This window comes from Haliotis rufescens, unplaced genomic scaffold, assembly GCF_023055435.1.
Source record: "Haliotis rufescens isolate VD_foot unplaced genomic scaffold, xgHalRufe1.0.p SCAF_1, whole genome shotgun sequence".
NCBI classification, from domain to species: domain Eukaryota; kingdom Metazoa; phylum Mollusca; class Gastropoda; order Lepetellida; family Haliotidae; genus Haliotis; species Haliotis rufescens.
In genome coordinates this window covers 29,889,072-29,907,496 of record NW_025963779.1, presented here as the reverse complement: position 1 = coordinate 29,907,496, position 18,425 = coordinate 29,889,072, and the positions used below count along the sequence as shown (strand labels likewise).

Here is an 18,425-nt window from a genome sequence, read left to right as displayed (position 1 = left end):
AAGTAGGTTTTTAACTTGAATTAACGTTGCTAGGACTGCAAGATTCTCCTTGATTCGCCCCTTTAGTGCTTGGCCCGTTACACCTTGATAGTAACAACAGTCAAGTCTTTAGCAGGTTGTCAGTGCATGACTAGAATCATATGAGGTACATCTTCATGTTTTCGAAACGTATCACTGGTTTTAACTCCTTTTGAGAAAAAAATAATGAAATTAAAGGTAGTTTTACACCGTATCTGTCGGGTGTCTTTGTAACTCCACTCTCCAAAGTTAGCCGATATATGGAGGTACATAATGGACTCGTTAATCCGTGGCGACACAACGTCTACAACGCTCCTACAAACCTACACTTTTTAAAGCCCCACACTGGAGTATTTTGAGCTAGCGTTGAGTCAGTTGGGTTTAATGCCGCTTTCAACAGTATTCCAGTTATATCGCGGCTTGTCAGCTTAACGTGGGAGGAAAGCCCGAAGTGATGCAGACGTTTACCACTTCGGTGAAACGCGCGAGCACGGATATGGTGCTGACAAACCTAGAAACATAATCGGGGCGAACGAGCTAGCTTTAAGACGCACACTTGCTTGTCATGAAATGAATGCATATTTAGAAGAAAAGGTTTCATATTCCAGTCAGTCGTATAATCAGGTCTACTTTTGAGATGCCTTCATAATCCCATAGTATTTGTTCCCAGCGAGGAACACGATGTTGACGGTACATATTATTAGATCCTTATTCTCAGTTTCCCACCGCGCGCTCTGTTAGTGTCGACCCGCTGGGATATTTAGCTCATCACAAAGACCGTTATACATAATACCATTACTGTTTGGCGCCATGGATGGGATGACACGTGTACAATACTATGTCGTTATTGGAGAAACACATCAATTCTGGAGAGTCTGTTTCTGCCGCGTCTTCCCTGCGAAGTCTACCGCACGGCCTAATCAATCGATACCGAGATTGGCGCGTGGTGTCGACTGCCATCACACAGTCGTCAGGCTGTAGGTAGCGCTGGGTAGCCCGACTGTAGCTAGCGTGGGTACGTATCGATGTTTGGGGTAATTACGACCAGTCAACGCCATTGCTAGCCGAATTGAGGACCCATATGATCAAGATAACAGGGATCGCCATTGCGATAGCTGTCGAGAACGAACCCGACTCGCTTCTTCCAATATTCGCATCCTTAAACTGCCATCATTTTCTCCTAACTTAGTGAGTACCAACATCTTGTGTCGTCTGCCTCGGCCAGTGCTAGTGAATGAGCTGGTTCCTTAGAAGCAAACAGCGAGCAGAGTAAGCGACTCCTAGCGGTGCTCTTGGATCAATACCAGGATGTGGGGAGAGAAGCAAGTCGAGCTCAGATTCATTCGCCTATGGTTATGACCTTGGATGGAGCGTCTCTGCTGGAGCTCCTCGGGGTGTACGTGTAGGTCCTGTCTGGGTGGATACCTACCCGAACTGGGATAATGCCGTACGCCGGGAGTGTGTCTTCACTGGGTAGCCATGGTTTTCGGCACCCGTCGTACATGTCGGTGCAGGATGAGGAGGATGACGACGAGGAGGAGGAGGAGAAAGACGGAGAGGTAAGACGCCGACCATGTCGTTGATAGTATCTGTGGTGTGAAAGGCGATGGGGTGTCGGGGGTGTGGGTATGTATACAGTATCCGCACCCTGGGGGAGGGGGGAGGGGGGGGGGGGGAGGGTGCATGTGAGGCACAACATACTATATCTCCTACAACTGTTACAGTTATGCCGGGGGATCCGGGTGGGGGTGGGGGACACTTCTTTGATCTTCTTGCAGGGTCTGAAGATGAAGCATCATTCCTTCGCTGTTAAAATCATGCATTAAGCGTGCACTACGGGGCCACCACTATTGCTGATTAATATTTAAACATGTACTTTACAATGCACCATTAGAACGACTGATACTACTACTACTACTACTACTACTACTACTGCTACTACTACTACCATCTCTACTACTACCGCTACTACTACTCCCCACCACTACCATTTCTTCTGCTACTACGACTTCTACTACTACTACAAACAACCACCATCTCTGCTGCTGCTACTAATTCTACCACCACCACCACCATCTCTACTACTACGTTTTATACCACTACAACTACAACTACTACGACTACTACAAGTACCATTCCAACATTTCAACTGTGTCATATGTATTAACATGTCTACGTTTCAATATATAATCTTAACTTCTGGCGGGCCGGGTGCTATCTTCTGTTATCAAGCATCTCCCAATTCTCCTTCGTTCAGTCACATCTTCCTCCGAGCTATCGCATACTGATCGGCTCGCGTGTAAGCTGATACCACCAAGATATATTCATATAATGTATATAGCCTTTGACATTTATTCAGTAAACTATTTTTGTTCTGTGCATAAACTCAGATCAGATAATGCTTCTGGAACCTTTCTGTCGTGCCGAGCACACGGCGGATCAAATGTATAGTGTTTATTTCTTCAACCTGCACACGATATGTGTAGGCTTGTTAGGCAATACTTAATTACACCAGCACAGCGACATGGAACGTGACTGTGATGTATTTATGCATCGCCTACATTTATGCATCGCATCACATTTTATAACCAGCGTTATAACGTTTACACTTCAAAGGCTTCCCAAGGCCCCCAAAGACCCCAAAGACCTAATACCCGCGCGGTTCGCGTGTTCACACCTGGACGTATTAGCATGGCTGGATAATGTTCATTGTTGATGACTGTATAACGAGAGAGTCTATCATCTCTGCATCTCCACTCCGAGCATCCGTTCATTACGTGATGAGCTGGCGTTCGTCTTCATCACATGGTCTCTGTCACCATGCATAGCGACCCTCGTTCCGCAGAGCTGGGAAAAGTACCATCACAGCAACGTGCTCAGTTGGCATGCGAGATATACATCAGTGTGGCTTCAGAGATCAGAGGCTACGTCTACCTCCATACTTACTGTCAGACGCATATCGTAGAAATGGTAAACATACGATTTACTGATTATTCGTGTTTTTCTATAAGGAAGACAGAGCGGACCGCGTCGATCAACAATTTACAGGTTTATGTAAAGGTATTGACATTTTTGTGTTAGGGGGGTGGTGTTGATTTTATTTTGTAAGTCTACCCCCTGACAAATGCTGGAGGAATGTGGTGTGTTAGTCACCGCGGCTGTGACAACGTCGTTATGGGTGACTGCGTGTGACATTATAGTCATGGGATCTGGTGATGTCACGTCTCATGTTTCCCGATGATGACAGGTTGTGCCTTTTGACACAGCTGTTTTCCACAAAATAATACGTCCCGTTTGCATACATAGAGAGTATTGTCGTATTGTAGTTGTCCACTCAGTCACACGCTATAGGGCCATCTCTGGGTAAAGTACACATGGACAGATCAGAGACCCACCCTTGTCTGACTCGTCCTACCGAGACATACCCCGTCTCAAGTATCTCACCGTACTCTTTCTAACCAGTCCTCATCCTACCCGGTCACTGGTGACAGAGGGTCCTCTGGCCACGTTAAAAGACAAACGCAGTGTCAATACATAACATATAAAATCAATACACAATATCAAGACATAACCTCAAGACACAACGCAACCTTAAGACACAATTTCAAGACACATCGTGACGTAGGACTAGGGCCCCGTTTCACAAAGCGATCTCAGTGCTACGTTGATCGTAAGCCTATGATAAAGTATGGGAGTGACGACCAACTTAGCATTAAGATCGCATTGTGGAACGGGTTCCTGGTATACTAAGTTGGTTGGTTTGTTGTTTAACGCCGCACTCAGCAATATTCCAGCTATATGACGGCGGTCTGTAAATAATCGAGTCTGGACCAGACAGTCCAGTAATTAATATCACGAGCATCGATCCACACAATTGGGATACGATGACATGCATCAACCAAGTCAGCGAGCCTGACCACCCGATCCCGTTAGTCGCCTCCTACGACAAGCATATTCGCCTGTTACGGCAAGCATGGGTGGCCTAAGATCTATTCTACCCCGGATCTTCAGGGTATACTAAGAAGATGAGCAGATATCTACCCATGTTATATTTATATCTGTTGCAAAAGGCGGAACGTAACGCATACAAATCTCCCTCTGCACAATGTGAACAATACACCGGTATTAAGTTACTCTCACATAAAGCATGGGCAATCAGCGTCTACTGTTGCCCTCGGGTGCGTGAACAATCACCAGCCTAGCACTGCCTCCTAACAGTTTTTATTTTATTTTACCAATTGATTTGTTTTCATTAACAAGTGTGTTTCCCCTTCATCAACTGTGTGAGCGCTGCGTGTCACAACACGCACTATCTCTTAGTCAGCACTGTTCATCCGAGACCAAATGTATGACAGCTTTTTTTACAATAATGCTCTAAACATCGATTTTTGTCAGCCGCGTTTTCGAGGAGTGTAAAGTTGTACATCAAATGGTGATGACGCGACTGGCAATCTGCCTCGTTCGTTCTCTAGCCTTTCTATACCTTCGCTCCGTCGATGACAAACTGGAACATTGATATCTCCGAGTGCCTATGCGATATGTAATTGCTTTATTCGGGTTCCTATCCAGGGTGTCTGTTAAGCACGGGTATTGTCCCAAGTGTCTAGTAGGTCGTGACGTATTTTGATACTTTCAGAGACATGCACCATCATTGGTGAGCTGGGGTATTAGCCATGACACCCTGTGGTATTTATATAATCGGGGTACGTAAAGGATATCTTTTACCATTGAAAGGCCCGGGCACCTGTCTATGATACTATATGGTATTGATATCCAATCACGTATCCATGATAGAGTATGGTATTGATATCCCACCACGTATTCATGATACGATATGGTATTGATATCCCATCACTTTTCCAGGATACATGGTATTGATATCCCACCACGTATTCATGATACGATATGGTATTGATATCCCACCACGGTTCATGATACGATATGGTATTGATATCCCACCACGTATCCATGATACGATATGGTATTGATATCCCACCACGTATCCATGATACGATATGGTATTGATATCCCACCACGTATCCATGATACGATATGGTATTGATATCCCATCACTTTTCCAGGATACATGGTATTGATATCCCACCACGTATTCATGATACGATTTGGTATTGATATCCCACCACGTATCCATGATACTATATGGTATTGATATCCAATCACGTATCCATGATACGATATGGTATTGATATCCCACCACGTATCCATGATACGATATGGTATTGATATCCCATCACTTTTCCAGGATACATGGTATTGATATCCCACCACGTATTCATGATACGATATGGTATTGATACCCCATCACCTGATACATGGTACGTATTGATATCCCATTCACTTATCCATGATACATGGTATTGATATCCCATCACTTATCCAAGATTCATGGTATTGATATCCCATTCACTTATAAATGATACAAGGTATTGATATGTATTGATATCCCATCACCTATCCATGCTACATGGTATTGATATCCCATCACTTATCCAAGATACATGGTATTGATATCCTATCACTTATCCATGCTACATGGTATTGATATCCCATCACTTATCCATGATACATGGTATTGATATCCCATCACTTATCCATGATACATGGTATTGATATCCCATCACTTATCCATACTACATGGTATTGATATCCCATCACTTATGCATGCTACATGGTATTGATATCCCATCACTTATCCATGATACCCTGCAATACCGAGAAGCCTTGGCTTAACTGGAATCCGCCCGAAATCCTTCTCAAACATGGCTTCTGCCGAGATCAGGAGATGGTGAATAAACGCTATGGAATAGAACTCGATTATTGTGAATACACGCTAAAGCTTAGAGCTTGAGGGTTTTGGTGTTGGGAAATAACACTAGTGGTTAGAGCTCGATGACTCGGTGTGTTGTAATACACACACTGGATGAGATCTTGATGGCCGTGCTGTTTGCAAAGATTTAGAACTCAGTAGTTGCAAAATGCGAGATGGAAAAGCTATTTAAGTAGCTACTAATGTTATCAATATCGGTGCTTATCTTATCTCCATCGCAGTTAGCATTGGAGGGCTGAATCAAGATAAAACCAAGGCAAACAACACATATTCCTGCTGTGTGTGCCGTGTTGCTGTCTGGCCTGCGCAAGGTCCTATGGTTGGTGATTGTCTCACAGCATCTCTAGTCCGGCGGTTATGCGGGATATAGAGCGAAATGCGGCGTTATTCCCTCTGTGTGGGCCAATTGCCGGAATCACTCATCTTATGAAACAGTGATAAATATTCATAAAGCTGATGGGGCTATTAATCAAGCCGATGTGCGGGGAAGACAAAAGCAGCAGGCTGTTGAATTGTCGGGCGCCTGTGTGGCAGCAATAAGAATCCCCCGTCTCCATCCCAATGTCACGCGCTGGGGTCCTAGATCACCCCAACGCCGCCAACACGATCTGGTGGCGATATTTTAATGTATTGATAAGTCAAGTCAATATTACCATCCTACAAACTTGGGGCATTTTGTATCGTGTCTGTTGATGTATTGTTCCGATGTTGGTGCCTTGGCTGTTTACACAGTGAACAGGATACAATACTCACATCAAAACATTGATATTCATGCATAGATAATATATAGCGCAATATAGATGACTATGTAGTACACTGTATGTCATATATTGACGATTAACCAAAACACGGTCGGTCATAAGGAGCATTATGGTAAACATGGTATGTCATAGTAAGCATTATCAAGTGTAGTGTAGGTCATATTGAGCATTATCCAATACAGGGTAAGCCATTGTACAGGATCAGTCACTACTCATAGGTCAACCTCGAAATATCGAATACACAGGTCATATTGAGCATTATCCAATACAGGGAAAGCCATTGTACAGGATCAGTCATTACTATTAGGGCAATCCCGAAACATCGAATACACAGGTCATATTGAGCATTATACAGTACTGGGTACGTCGTATTGAGGATTATATATCAAAGGTAGGTGGTGCTATTATAGAATAAACAACATATAGTTGGTCATATTTAACATTATTGTATACTAGTACAGTGGGTCATATTAAACAATATCGAATACATGGTGTTAATGTATCCAGTACATTGTAAGTTAATATAGATTCCGCAGATCAACATTTGCCAAATCGAAACTATATGTGGGCAAACAATAGTCCTCCGGTGATAGGCCGAACCCCCAAACTGACGATACAGTATCCAAAACACATGAACAGGCTAGAAATTAAACGGATAGACATTTTGATATATGAGAATCAGTATTTATATCAAAGTAGAATTCTTTTCTGTGTCTATTCCTGGTGGCTACAAACATCCAATACATGGTGGTTCCTATCAAACATCATCCAATACATGGTGGTTCCTATCAAACATCATCCAATCCATGGTGATTCCTATCAAACATCATCCAATACATGGTGGTTCCTATCAAACATCATCCAATACATGGTGGTTCCTATCAAACATCATCCAATACATGGTGGTTCCTATCAAACATCATCCAATACATGGTGGTTCCTATCAAACATCATCCAATCCATGGTGGTTCCTATCAAACATCATCCAATACATGGTGGTTCCTATCAAACATCATCCAATACATGGTGGTTCCTATCAAACATCATCCAATACATGGCGGGTCCTATCAAACATCATCCAATCCATGGTGATTCATATTAAACATTATCCAATCCATGGTGATTCATATTAAATATCATCCAATACATGGTGATTCATATTAAACATCATCCAATCCATGGTGATTCATGTTAAACATTATCCAATCCATGGTGATTCAAATTAAACATCATCCAATACATGGTGATTCATATTAAACATTATCCAATACATGGTGATTCATATTAAACATTATCCAATACATGGTGATTCATATTAAACATCATCCAATACATGGTGGTTCATATTAAACATTATCCAATACATGGTGGTTCATATTAAACATCATCCAATACATGGTGGTTCATATTAAACATCATCAAATCCATGGCGATTTATATCAAACATTATCCAATACACGGCAATTCATATCAAACATGATCCAAGACATGGTGATTCATATCAAACATTATCCAATCCATGGTGATTCATATTAAACATTATCTAATCCATGGCGATTTATATCAAACATTATCCAATACACGGTGGATCATATCAAACATTATTGAATAGATTTATATAAGACATGAGTGCTACATGGGCCACGTGGACACGAATTCTCAAGGGTAATCGATTATATTTTAAGTTCCCAATGAATTCTACATCATCTATCCAATGCGCAAAAAGTAAACCATCAATGTAATTATGGGATACCACAATCCCCGGGTATCCGACTCGTTTGGGGGCAGCGTTTTATTGTATTGAGATAGCTAAGAAATTGGCTGAGGGATAACTTTAAGGTTTGAATACGAACGCGTGAAGTGCTTTCTATATAGGTGAAATTAGCAGTTCACTATTTGCTGGTGTCTAACGCCTGGTTCAACACCCACATTGTATACACGAGATGCTTATATTCACGATACGTCTAGGGCCTGGTTCAACTATTGTCAACCCGAGATGCATATATTCAAGATAGTCTAACGCCTGGTTCAACACCCACATTGTATACACGAGATGCGTATATTCACGATACGTCTAAGGCCTGGTTCAACTATTGTCAACCCGAGATACATATATTCAAGATAGTCTAACGCCTGGTTCAACTATTGTATACACGAGATGCATATATTCAAGATAGTCTAACGCCTGGTTCAACACCCACATTGTATACACGAGATGCGTATATTCACGATACGTCTAAGGCCTGGTTCAACTATTGTCAACCCGAGATACATATATTCAAGATAGTCTAACGCCTGGTTAAACTATTGTATACACGAGATGCATATATTCAAGATAGTCTAACGCCTGGTTCAACACCCACATTGTATACACGAGATGCGTATATTCACGATACGCTTCCGGCCCATAGTCCTAGTCACATGACCAGTTTGTAGTTATGTCCTAGTCACATGACCAGTTAGTAGTAATGTCCTAGTCACATGACCAGCTGGTAGTGATGTCCAATCAAAAATGACCCCAAATGGGTGACCTTTCCACATTTCATATCACGTTTCAGAAATGTTTTTGACAAAGATAGAGTATGAAATATGGCATGTCCTAAATTGTGGTCCGTTCCCAACATCTAGATTCGTAACAGCTGCCGGATTAACGGCGCACTGCTTCCGGGACCAAATGCCAAACATGCCTCGCCAGGGAGCAACACTGTCGCCAGTCTGTATACCATTGATCGATTCTTGTACCGATACTGACATATTAATAATTAAGTATTAATTGTTTTTGACACACAGTGGAATCCCGGATACACGAAGACAGAAAACAAAGCCCTGTGCCCCTGTGTATAGTGCTGTGAGCGGCGGCCAGTACGCTACTGTCCTGGCGGAGAAACCCGTATTACGTTTATGTCAGAGATACTCAGTGTGTTTGGGGAGCCTATATGGCCTACATCGTACAACAACCACATAGGTTATAGAAGGAGATCAAAGGGCAAGCTTACTACGAGGCTCGGGTAGAGCCGTTTACCTCATTTAGACGTCGTTGAGACCGCGTTACGTAGCCTAACACCCTGGCGTCTGTTGGGCGCATTAAAGCTTATTTAACTGTCAGGCGTTCCATTATTTGGAACCAGTCGAAGTGAGACCTTTGCGACAAGGGTATGCCTTCGTCGGAGTATTCACAATTACTGCCGTAGTCAACTGTCAACACCTGTTAACAAACAACGTGGAGCTTTCAGTGCAGGTTCCGCCCATGCCATTGCAACTTTCAACGTACGATATACACTTTTAATTATAACTTATATCCCGTAGTTTTCGTCTGGTGTTTTCACTGCAAATTCGACTGGTTTCACTGTAATTTTGGTCGCTTTCGCTGTAGATTCTGTCGCTTTTACTGTAGAAGCGGTCGCATTCTCTGTAGATTAGGTCGCTTTCGCCGTAGCTTCGGTCGTTTTCGCTGTAGCTTCGTTCGCTTTTCCGTAGATTCGGTCGCTTTCGCTGCAGATTCGGTCGCTTTTGCTATAGATTCGGTCGCTTTTACTGTAGATTCGGTCGCTTTTGCTGTTGGTTCCGTTGTTCTCATTGTAAATTATTTCCATTTCATTGTAATATCTGTCGTTTCACAGTATCTTTGTTCATTGTAACTTGTTACTTGTCTCAGTTAAATGTCAGTTAACGTGCAGAGCGATTAGCTTATCATTAATCCTTAAAACGAACCAAGTGGCCCTTTAATCGTTTTGGTATAATAAGTAAATACTGTCCGCGTAATTTCACATAGTACAATGTTGACAAGGAGTATATACTATTATTGTTCAACTGTGTATATCGAGAATGTGGGTATATCTATAGACACAAAGAAGAGGTAAACAAAGGGAGATAACTATGCCACGCACGATAAGGGTAATAAATAGTAATAGTACCTGACTGGCAAAAGCACTCCGGCCCCGCAAGACAGAAAAAAACAACCCATAAAAATTCGGGCAATTAACGTCCACTATTACCCGTCCTCTGTGATCCGGGCGAAAACCACAATTTGGCAACGAAACTTCTTAATAAGCATGAAAATTTTCAAACAAGAAATCTCATCATAGTTCAATAAAAAGAAGACGTACAAAACACCTAATTTATCTGAAATAAGTTGGCTAGGCTTGTTGTGTCAAAGAGAGTTATTCTGCACTCAAAGTGGATCGAATCTCACCACAGGGAGAGCTGACAGACGAGTCGATGGAACTCTAATTCCAGAGCGTCTAGACACTTGCCTGCTGGAGGGGTCAGGGTCACCGTGATTAGACGGGGCAACTCACCTACACTGTACAAACCCCTGTATACACCGTGGGATTCCACCAGGCGGGGGTAAGCAGGAACGTGCAGTGGGAAGTGCTTTTGCTCCTCATGGTCCATGGATTCGACCAACATGGCTCACAGCCATTAAGCCCCCTGTTACTCGTATTGTGGCATATATACCCAACACCCATCTAATTAAGTCAGTGAGAAGCCACGCGAAAATCGTTGAGTTATCTCTTGCAGGACCTGGTGGCACCAACTTTGGTTATATGCAAAGAATAAACCACACATACGCACGCACGCAAGCACGCACGCAAGCACGCACGCAAGTACGCACACATTTGAACACATAGATTTGATTTATCCAAAACAGCCGTCCACCTTCTGCAGCTCATGATCACAATGCCTTATCAGACAGAACTGCGCTTGTCCAGTCAAGTATCGTCCAGACATAGACTCGGCACATAATATACAAAAACTCGACACGGACAAAACAAGGCTCCACACAGACAAAACAAGGCTCTACACAGACAAAACAAGGCTCTACACAGACAAAACAAGGCTCTACACAGACAAAACAAGGCTCTACACAGACAAAACAGGGCTCTACACAGACAAAACAAGGCTCTACACAGACAAAACAAGGCTCTACACAGACAAAACAAGGCTCGACACAGACAAAACAAGACTCGACACAGACAAAACAAGGCTCTACACAGACAAAACAAGACTCGACACAGACAAAACAAGGCTCTACACAGACAAAACAAGGCTCTACACAGACAAAACAAGGCTCTACACAGACAAAACAGGGCTCTACACAGACAAAACAAGGCTCTACACAGACAAAACAAGGCTCTACACAGACAAAACAAGGCTCGACACAGACAAAACAAGGCACGACACAAAACAAGGCTCGACACAGACAAAACAAGGCACGACACAAAACAAGGCTCGACACAAAACAAGGCTCGACTTCGACAAAACAAGGCACGACACAAAACAAGGCTCGACACAGACAAAACAAGGCACGACACAAAACAAGGCACGACACAAAACAAGGCACGACACAAAACAAGGCTCGACACAGACAAAACAAGGCTCTACACAGACAAAACAGGGCACGACACAAAACAAGGCACGACACAGACAAAACAAGGCACGACACAAAACAAGGCTCGACACAGACAAAACAAGGCACGACACAAAACAAGGCTCGACACAGACAAAACAGGGCACGACACAGACAAAACAAGGTTCGACACAGACAAAACAAGGCACGACACAAAACAAGGCTCGACACAGACAAAACAGGGCACGACACAAAACAAGGCTCGACACAGACAAAACAAGGCACGACACAAAACAAGGCTCGACAGACAAAACAAGGCACGACACAGACAAAACAAGGCTCGACACAGACAAAACAAGGCACGACACAGACAAAACAAGGCTCGAAACAGACAAAACAAGGCACGACACAGACAAAAAAGGCTCGACTTCGACAAAACAAGGCTCCAGACACAAACGAAACAAGGCTCGACACAGACGAAACAAGACTGGACACAGACAAAACAAGGCTCGACACAGGTCAGACATAGACCAGACAACGATCACCCATACATACAGACTCCACGAGACCTAGACAAAGGCTCGAGAACGACAAGAGAAGATATTATACAGACATAGCAATCAAAATGAGACAAAGACTAGACAATCTAGACGACACAAAAGCTTGGTCGTCTTTTGTGATACTAGAACGATTCTAAATGGGACGACAGTGATGATGTAACGAAACAGGAAACATCAACACACCGCCAGAGATATGAAACACGACTTAATTAATACACACACTGCAATACTCACATGTCAAACTAAGATCGATGGTACGCACCACTGCGAACATTGATTAACCGATTAGTTATTATCATATTGCAATAACGCTAATCAATCAAGTGATCCCGACATTCTTGTGATAAAGGGGAATGCGGCGCTTATGAGCCATGTGATTCACTTGTGAGAGTGAACCTGCTGATCAACCGAAGACAGCAACACCAGAGATCTGCTGACGCAACAATAACAGGGGATTTTCGGAAACAGGTGTTCTACTCCGCTCAAGCAGAATGATCAGCCGTCGTATTCTTGTTGTGGCAATTACTTTCTCCGTCATGGGATGTGCTCCAGAGAACATCACCTACTCCTAGCAGTCTACAAAGAAAGCAGCCACCCACAAGAGCATGACATTGTTTAATACATTACTTCTGTCCCATTACCCAGTCTTGCAGCGCATCGAATCATCACCGATGTAAGAAGCACACCTCCCCTTCCCATTCCCTCATAAACACACACGCACGCACGCACACACGCACGGCTACACACTCACATACACCCATCCACCCCATACACGCATTTCACACTGGAGCAAATCTGGTAGTCTTGTAATGGCATCACAGATGCACTCGCACTAAACTGGTTCCTCTGTTGGTTCGCTCAGCAAGTTTACCGCCTTAAGACAACATTTTGCGGCCATACGTGGTAAAACTCTGTACCATTTACGGAGCAATTGCTTAGCAACCTTGATTACAAATGTAAAATAGAAAATATTATTTTGTGCGATAATTAGTATCAAACTGCTCTGCTGATATCATTTTCTTACACCCGGTTGATTAAGGGTAGTTTCGTACTCCGACAGCGTTGGTCATCTCACGTTCGTGCACGTGAGGGGCAGTGAGATAGCCTAGTGGTTAAAGCGTTAGCTCGTCACGCCGAAGGTTTGGGTTCGTTCCTCATATGGGTACAATCCGTGAAACCAATTTCTGCTGTCCCACGTCGTGATATTGCATTGAATTTGCTGGAGCGGCGTAAAACGCACTCACTTACCCTCAGCCTTTCCCTCGCATAGGGTATTGTTATGTTTCTCGGTCAAATCAGATATGTGTCTGTGACACCGTCTTCACTGCACTCACACCCAAGTTCCAAATACAAGAATACATTTTCCTCAACATAGTTACACTGCCAAATATACGACCTGATTATCTATTCTGGTCTTGAGATGGAAACACCTCACACGAGAAGGATTTTGCGCCCAAACAAACGCCTCCCATCGCCGTGGTCTCAGCCGGTATCGATCTGGTATCACCGATCCGGCAGATGCGGGTAATCCGCGGAAAACATCCAGTTTACGAAGGAACAATGCAGGATTTAATTATTCACTCGGCTGCATGAAACAATTATTTAAATGACGCAACTCTATCCATTGTTCAGACATTGCTGACATCATTTAAAAAAAAGTGTGTATGTGTATTGATTGTGCATTTCAATGTGGCCGACAGCGTTTGTGTTGATTGTGCCCCGGTCGACATGATCATATTCCTGTCTCAAAGCTGTGTTGCGTGACGACAGATATCACAACAAGCTTTGTTAGTGCAAACCGATATTGAATTGATGGTTATATCCCTCAATAGACATGCTGAAACAAACTTAGCTGCAAGTATGAAATATTAACGTATCGGTTCAATTAGATCTACACGACCTTTTTACATTAAGTTTCATCTGCCCAGATAATGTGATATACCGAGCAATTTATTGTTGTTTTACGCCGCGTTCAGCATTTCTCCAGTGTTATCACGACGCCCTTTGAGGCCAGGTTCACACAGTGCCGATTATGGCTCCCGTTTGAGACCCGACAGCGCTACGACACGAAAGGGGAAAAGGCGGATTACTATGCTCAATGATCTGGAATGTCCTATCATTGTCTGAACGCAGTCGTATACGTTCGTTACAGAGTCCTACGGATCGGGAGAGGTCCAGAGAGGTCGGCCAAGCACTCCTGACAGTATGGTGCGTCCCGTAACATCCGGGAAACTCAGCCGATTGTGTCTAGTCGGACTGTCTTGACAGATTCTGCTGTATCGGATCAAAATCGTAACAATGTGTCTGTGTTGTCTGGACGGTGTCGGGACGCTGTTCCATGACAGATCCAAGTTACATTGTTTAAACCCAAACTTTACTACCACTGCCCAAGTTTGCCCTGGCGATGTTCTGCCCTCACAGAACACATTAACATATAGAAAAGAGTCGTTTAGCCACAGTCTGGTCGGAATCGTATGTCAGCATGTTGGTGACATGAAACATATTGTACATGATGACCTGTGATAAACTTCAGTCACATACAACCAGGCGATATAAGATTGATCTGAGTGAGTTTGTGAGTGAGTGAGTGAGTGAGTGAGTGAGAGAGAGTGAATGAGTGAGTGTTTAGATGGGTGTTTGTGTGTTTGAGTGAGTGAGTGAGTGTTTGGGTGGGTGTTTGTGTGTTGAGTGTGTGAGTGAGTGATTGGATGGGTGGGTGGGAATGAGTGAGTGAGTGTTTAGGTGGGTGTTTGTGTGTTTGAGTGAGTGAGTGAGTTAGTGAGTGAGTGAGTGGGTGAATGGGTTGGTTGTTTGGGCTTTGGTTGGTGAATGAGTGAGTGAGTGAGTGAGTGAGTGAGCGAGTGAGTGAATATTCATCAGCGACGTTCCAGACAGGCACGACGAGGGCTATACCTGTGATAGACGGTTCTTTCTTCGTCATCAGACTAAGTCAATTACAAATAATATGAGGTAATCTATTTATCTCACTCATAACATCTCCCTCTAATCAGCTCTCAATAGTGTTAGTATCAATAATACTCGGCCCACCAGATAGCTGACTCCGACCCTGCCAACTGAGACCTTCAGCCGACGTACAAGAGATGTGTTATAGTCGGAAGACATGCATCACAATTCACCTCAGCGTCTACGTCAGCTCGTGGATCAGTATTTCCTCTACAACTAATTGTAATGTAGTCGTCCAAATGTTCGATGTTGGATAAAAATCCTAATCTCTTCAGTTAAAAAGTTTGCATTTTTTCATTCGACAAAAATCAACTTTTCAGGGTGTTTCTATTTTAAACAAATAACTAAATCTAATTCTACTTGTTCACTCTAAACGTGACCAGCATCCCCGTTGTGGGTATAAATATACTAGTGAAAAACAGTTATGTATGCAAGAAGGTAATTGCTAGAACGATTTTACAACCGCCAGCATTACAGATCATTGCGAAGTGGGATTCGCTTGATAAAATCTCTTTGTCTCTTCTATAAATGTACGAAGTTATGTTTCTTGTCTCACATTTCTCGATTGAACTACTCAGTAACCTTTGATGCGAGGACGTTGATGACTTATTGATGGCAGATAATGTGTAATCAATGTGTCATCACCGTGTCACCAGTGTGTCACCAGTGTGTCACCAGTGTGTCATCACTGTGTCCCCAGTACACGATTAGTGCGGGTTGAATCAGTACGAAGTAAAATCGGATAAAAAAGGAGCTGAGAAAATATCCTGGTCTAACGTTCATTGAAAGTATTATATGGACGCCATATTACAGCGATTAACGGATGCAAATCTGTCACTGATTCTTTAACAGTCGTTGACCGTATAAAAAAACCATGGAAGGAATATCGGTAAAAACGTTAACATTCCAAAACCAGCCATTATTTCAAGAACTTTGAGAGAGAAAAGACAACATATTTTATGGATGAAGACGTATTGGATTCTATTATGCAGCAACGTTTGAATGCTTGCTTAACAACAGAATAAAGAAGTTGTCATCCATAACTTTACTGTCACTTACCAACTTTAAAAAATGCTAATCAAACAGTTCAACTTTGACAATGAATGTCAAAAAGTAGACGCAGTCGATAATAATAATCAGTCATGCATGTTTGGGATCATTGAGTATTTCCGCTTAAATTTTGATATGTTTGAAAGAAATTATAGTCAAAATGCCATTAACAAAATCATAAACACTTTAAGCAGTTACATTTGATAAGAATTGAAAGTAAATACGACCGGCAAGATCAATTATGTTTGTATGATAGCGTTTACTTTCTCGCAATTATACTTCTTCCACTTGACACGTGATCTCTCACGTCCGTGAATGAAAAGAAAGAAAGGTCAAATAAGGCATATTTAAATGAGACAGGTCAGGTCACGCCCCTGTGGTGATGAAGTATAGTGTCACAGTTGTGTTCACATTGCCAGGAGCTGATCACGTGACCTTAGTGATGGTCTTGTGGCCGAGAAGTGATCACATGTTACAGTGACGTCACATAATCAAGAGTTGATTTCTTGACAGTTTTAGTCACATGTCCCAGAGTTGATTTCGTGAGTGTTTTAGTAACCTGCCCAGAGTTGATTTCGTGACAGTTTTAGTCACATGTCCCAGAGTTGATTTCGTGACAGTTTTGGTCACCTGTCCCAGAGTTGATTTCGTGACAGGTTTAGTCACATGTCCCAGAGTTGATTTCGTGACAGTTTTGGTCACATGTCCCAGAGTTGATTTCTTGACAGTTTTAGTCATATGTCCCAGAGTTAATTTCGTGACAGTTTTAGTCACATGTCCCAGAGTTGATTTCGTGACAGTTTTAGTCACATGTCCCAGAGTGTTGATTTCGTGACAGTTTTAGTCATATGTCCCAGAGTTGATTTCGTGACAGTTTTAGTCACATGTCCCAGGGTTGATTTCGTGACAGTTTTAGTCACATGTCCCAGAGTTGATTTCGTGACAGTTTTGGTAACATGTCCCAGAGTTGATTTCGTGACAGTTTTGGTCACCTGTCCCAGAGTTGATTTCGTGACAGTTTTGGTCACCTGTCCCAGAGTTGATTTAGTGACAGTTTAAGTCACCTGTCCCAGAGTTGATTTCGTGACATTTTGGATCACAGAGTTATTGACGCGACAGCGGTGGGAAATGTTCGGGGGGTGATCACGTGACATAGTTGTGGTCACATGTCCCAGGGTTGCATTCTTGCAAAAATAATTTTTGGTGTTATCACGTTATGTGGAGCGATGGTCCCATCACAGAGAACAAGGTTTATTGAAGTTTTACATTGTCTCTTTAGTGATGAGACCAAGGGACACACGCATTTTCGCATTAATTTCATTATTAGGATGGAGGTCACATGTCCCATAGGAGATCATGTGTCAAAGTGGAGGTCGCGTGTCCCATATGTGTAATTGCCACCATCATCAACAATATGACGGCGTAACGCTATGGTCTACAACAATGACTGAAGAATGCATGTGCTTAATGCGTTGTGCAGACAGAATCTAACGCTACACTGAAGGAGGCTGGATGCCGAATGTTGACCCGGTCTAAGTTCACCATTCACGTGGTCAGCGTTGTCTGAAGTGTCGACCGTCAAAACGTATGACATTGTCTTATTTCCTTTGCATGGTGTTACCTTGATGTTACAGACACTTAATGATACTCGATCCTGCGCAGGTAAACCTTACCCTCAACACTCTACCATCAATTCTCCTACCCTCCACCACAACACCAACCCCCTACCACAACCCCCTACCCTCCACCACAACCCCCTCTACCACAACACCTACGCTCTACCAAAACCCTCTCCTCTCTACCACCAACTCTCCTTCCCACATTCACAACCCCCTCCCCTCTACCACAACCCCCTACCCTCCACCACAACCCCC

General features: G+C 43.1%; 1 protein-coding gene across 4 annotated transcripts in view; it reads left to right on the top strand.

The window, feature by feature from the left end:
* Positions 1 to 763: 763 nt before the first annotated feature.
* Positions 764 to 18,425, top strand: part of LOC124114090 (ankyrin repeat and death domain-containing protein 1A-like) — a 65,195-nt gene continuing 47,533 nt past the window's right edge. Inside the window, exon 1 of one of the 4 annotated variants that reach the window (XM_048394400.1) lies at positions 764 to 1,577. In XM_048394400.1, coding sequence (XP_048250357.1) covers positions 1,461 to 1,577 — 117 coding nt within the window. In that variant the 5' untranslated portion in view covers positions 764 to 1,460. The remainder of the gene's footprint in view (positions 1,578 to 18,425) is intronic. The other 3 variants (XM_048394402.1, XM_048394410.1, XM_048394411.1) reach the window with 3 other exon arrangements.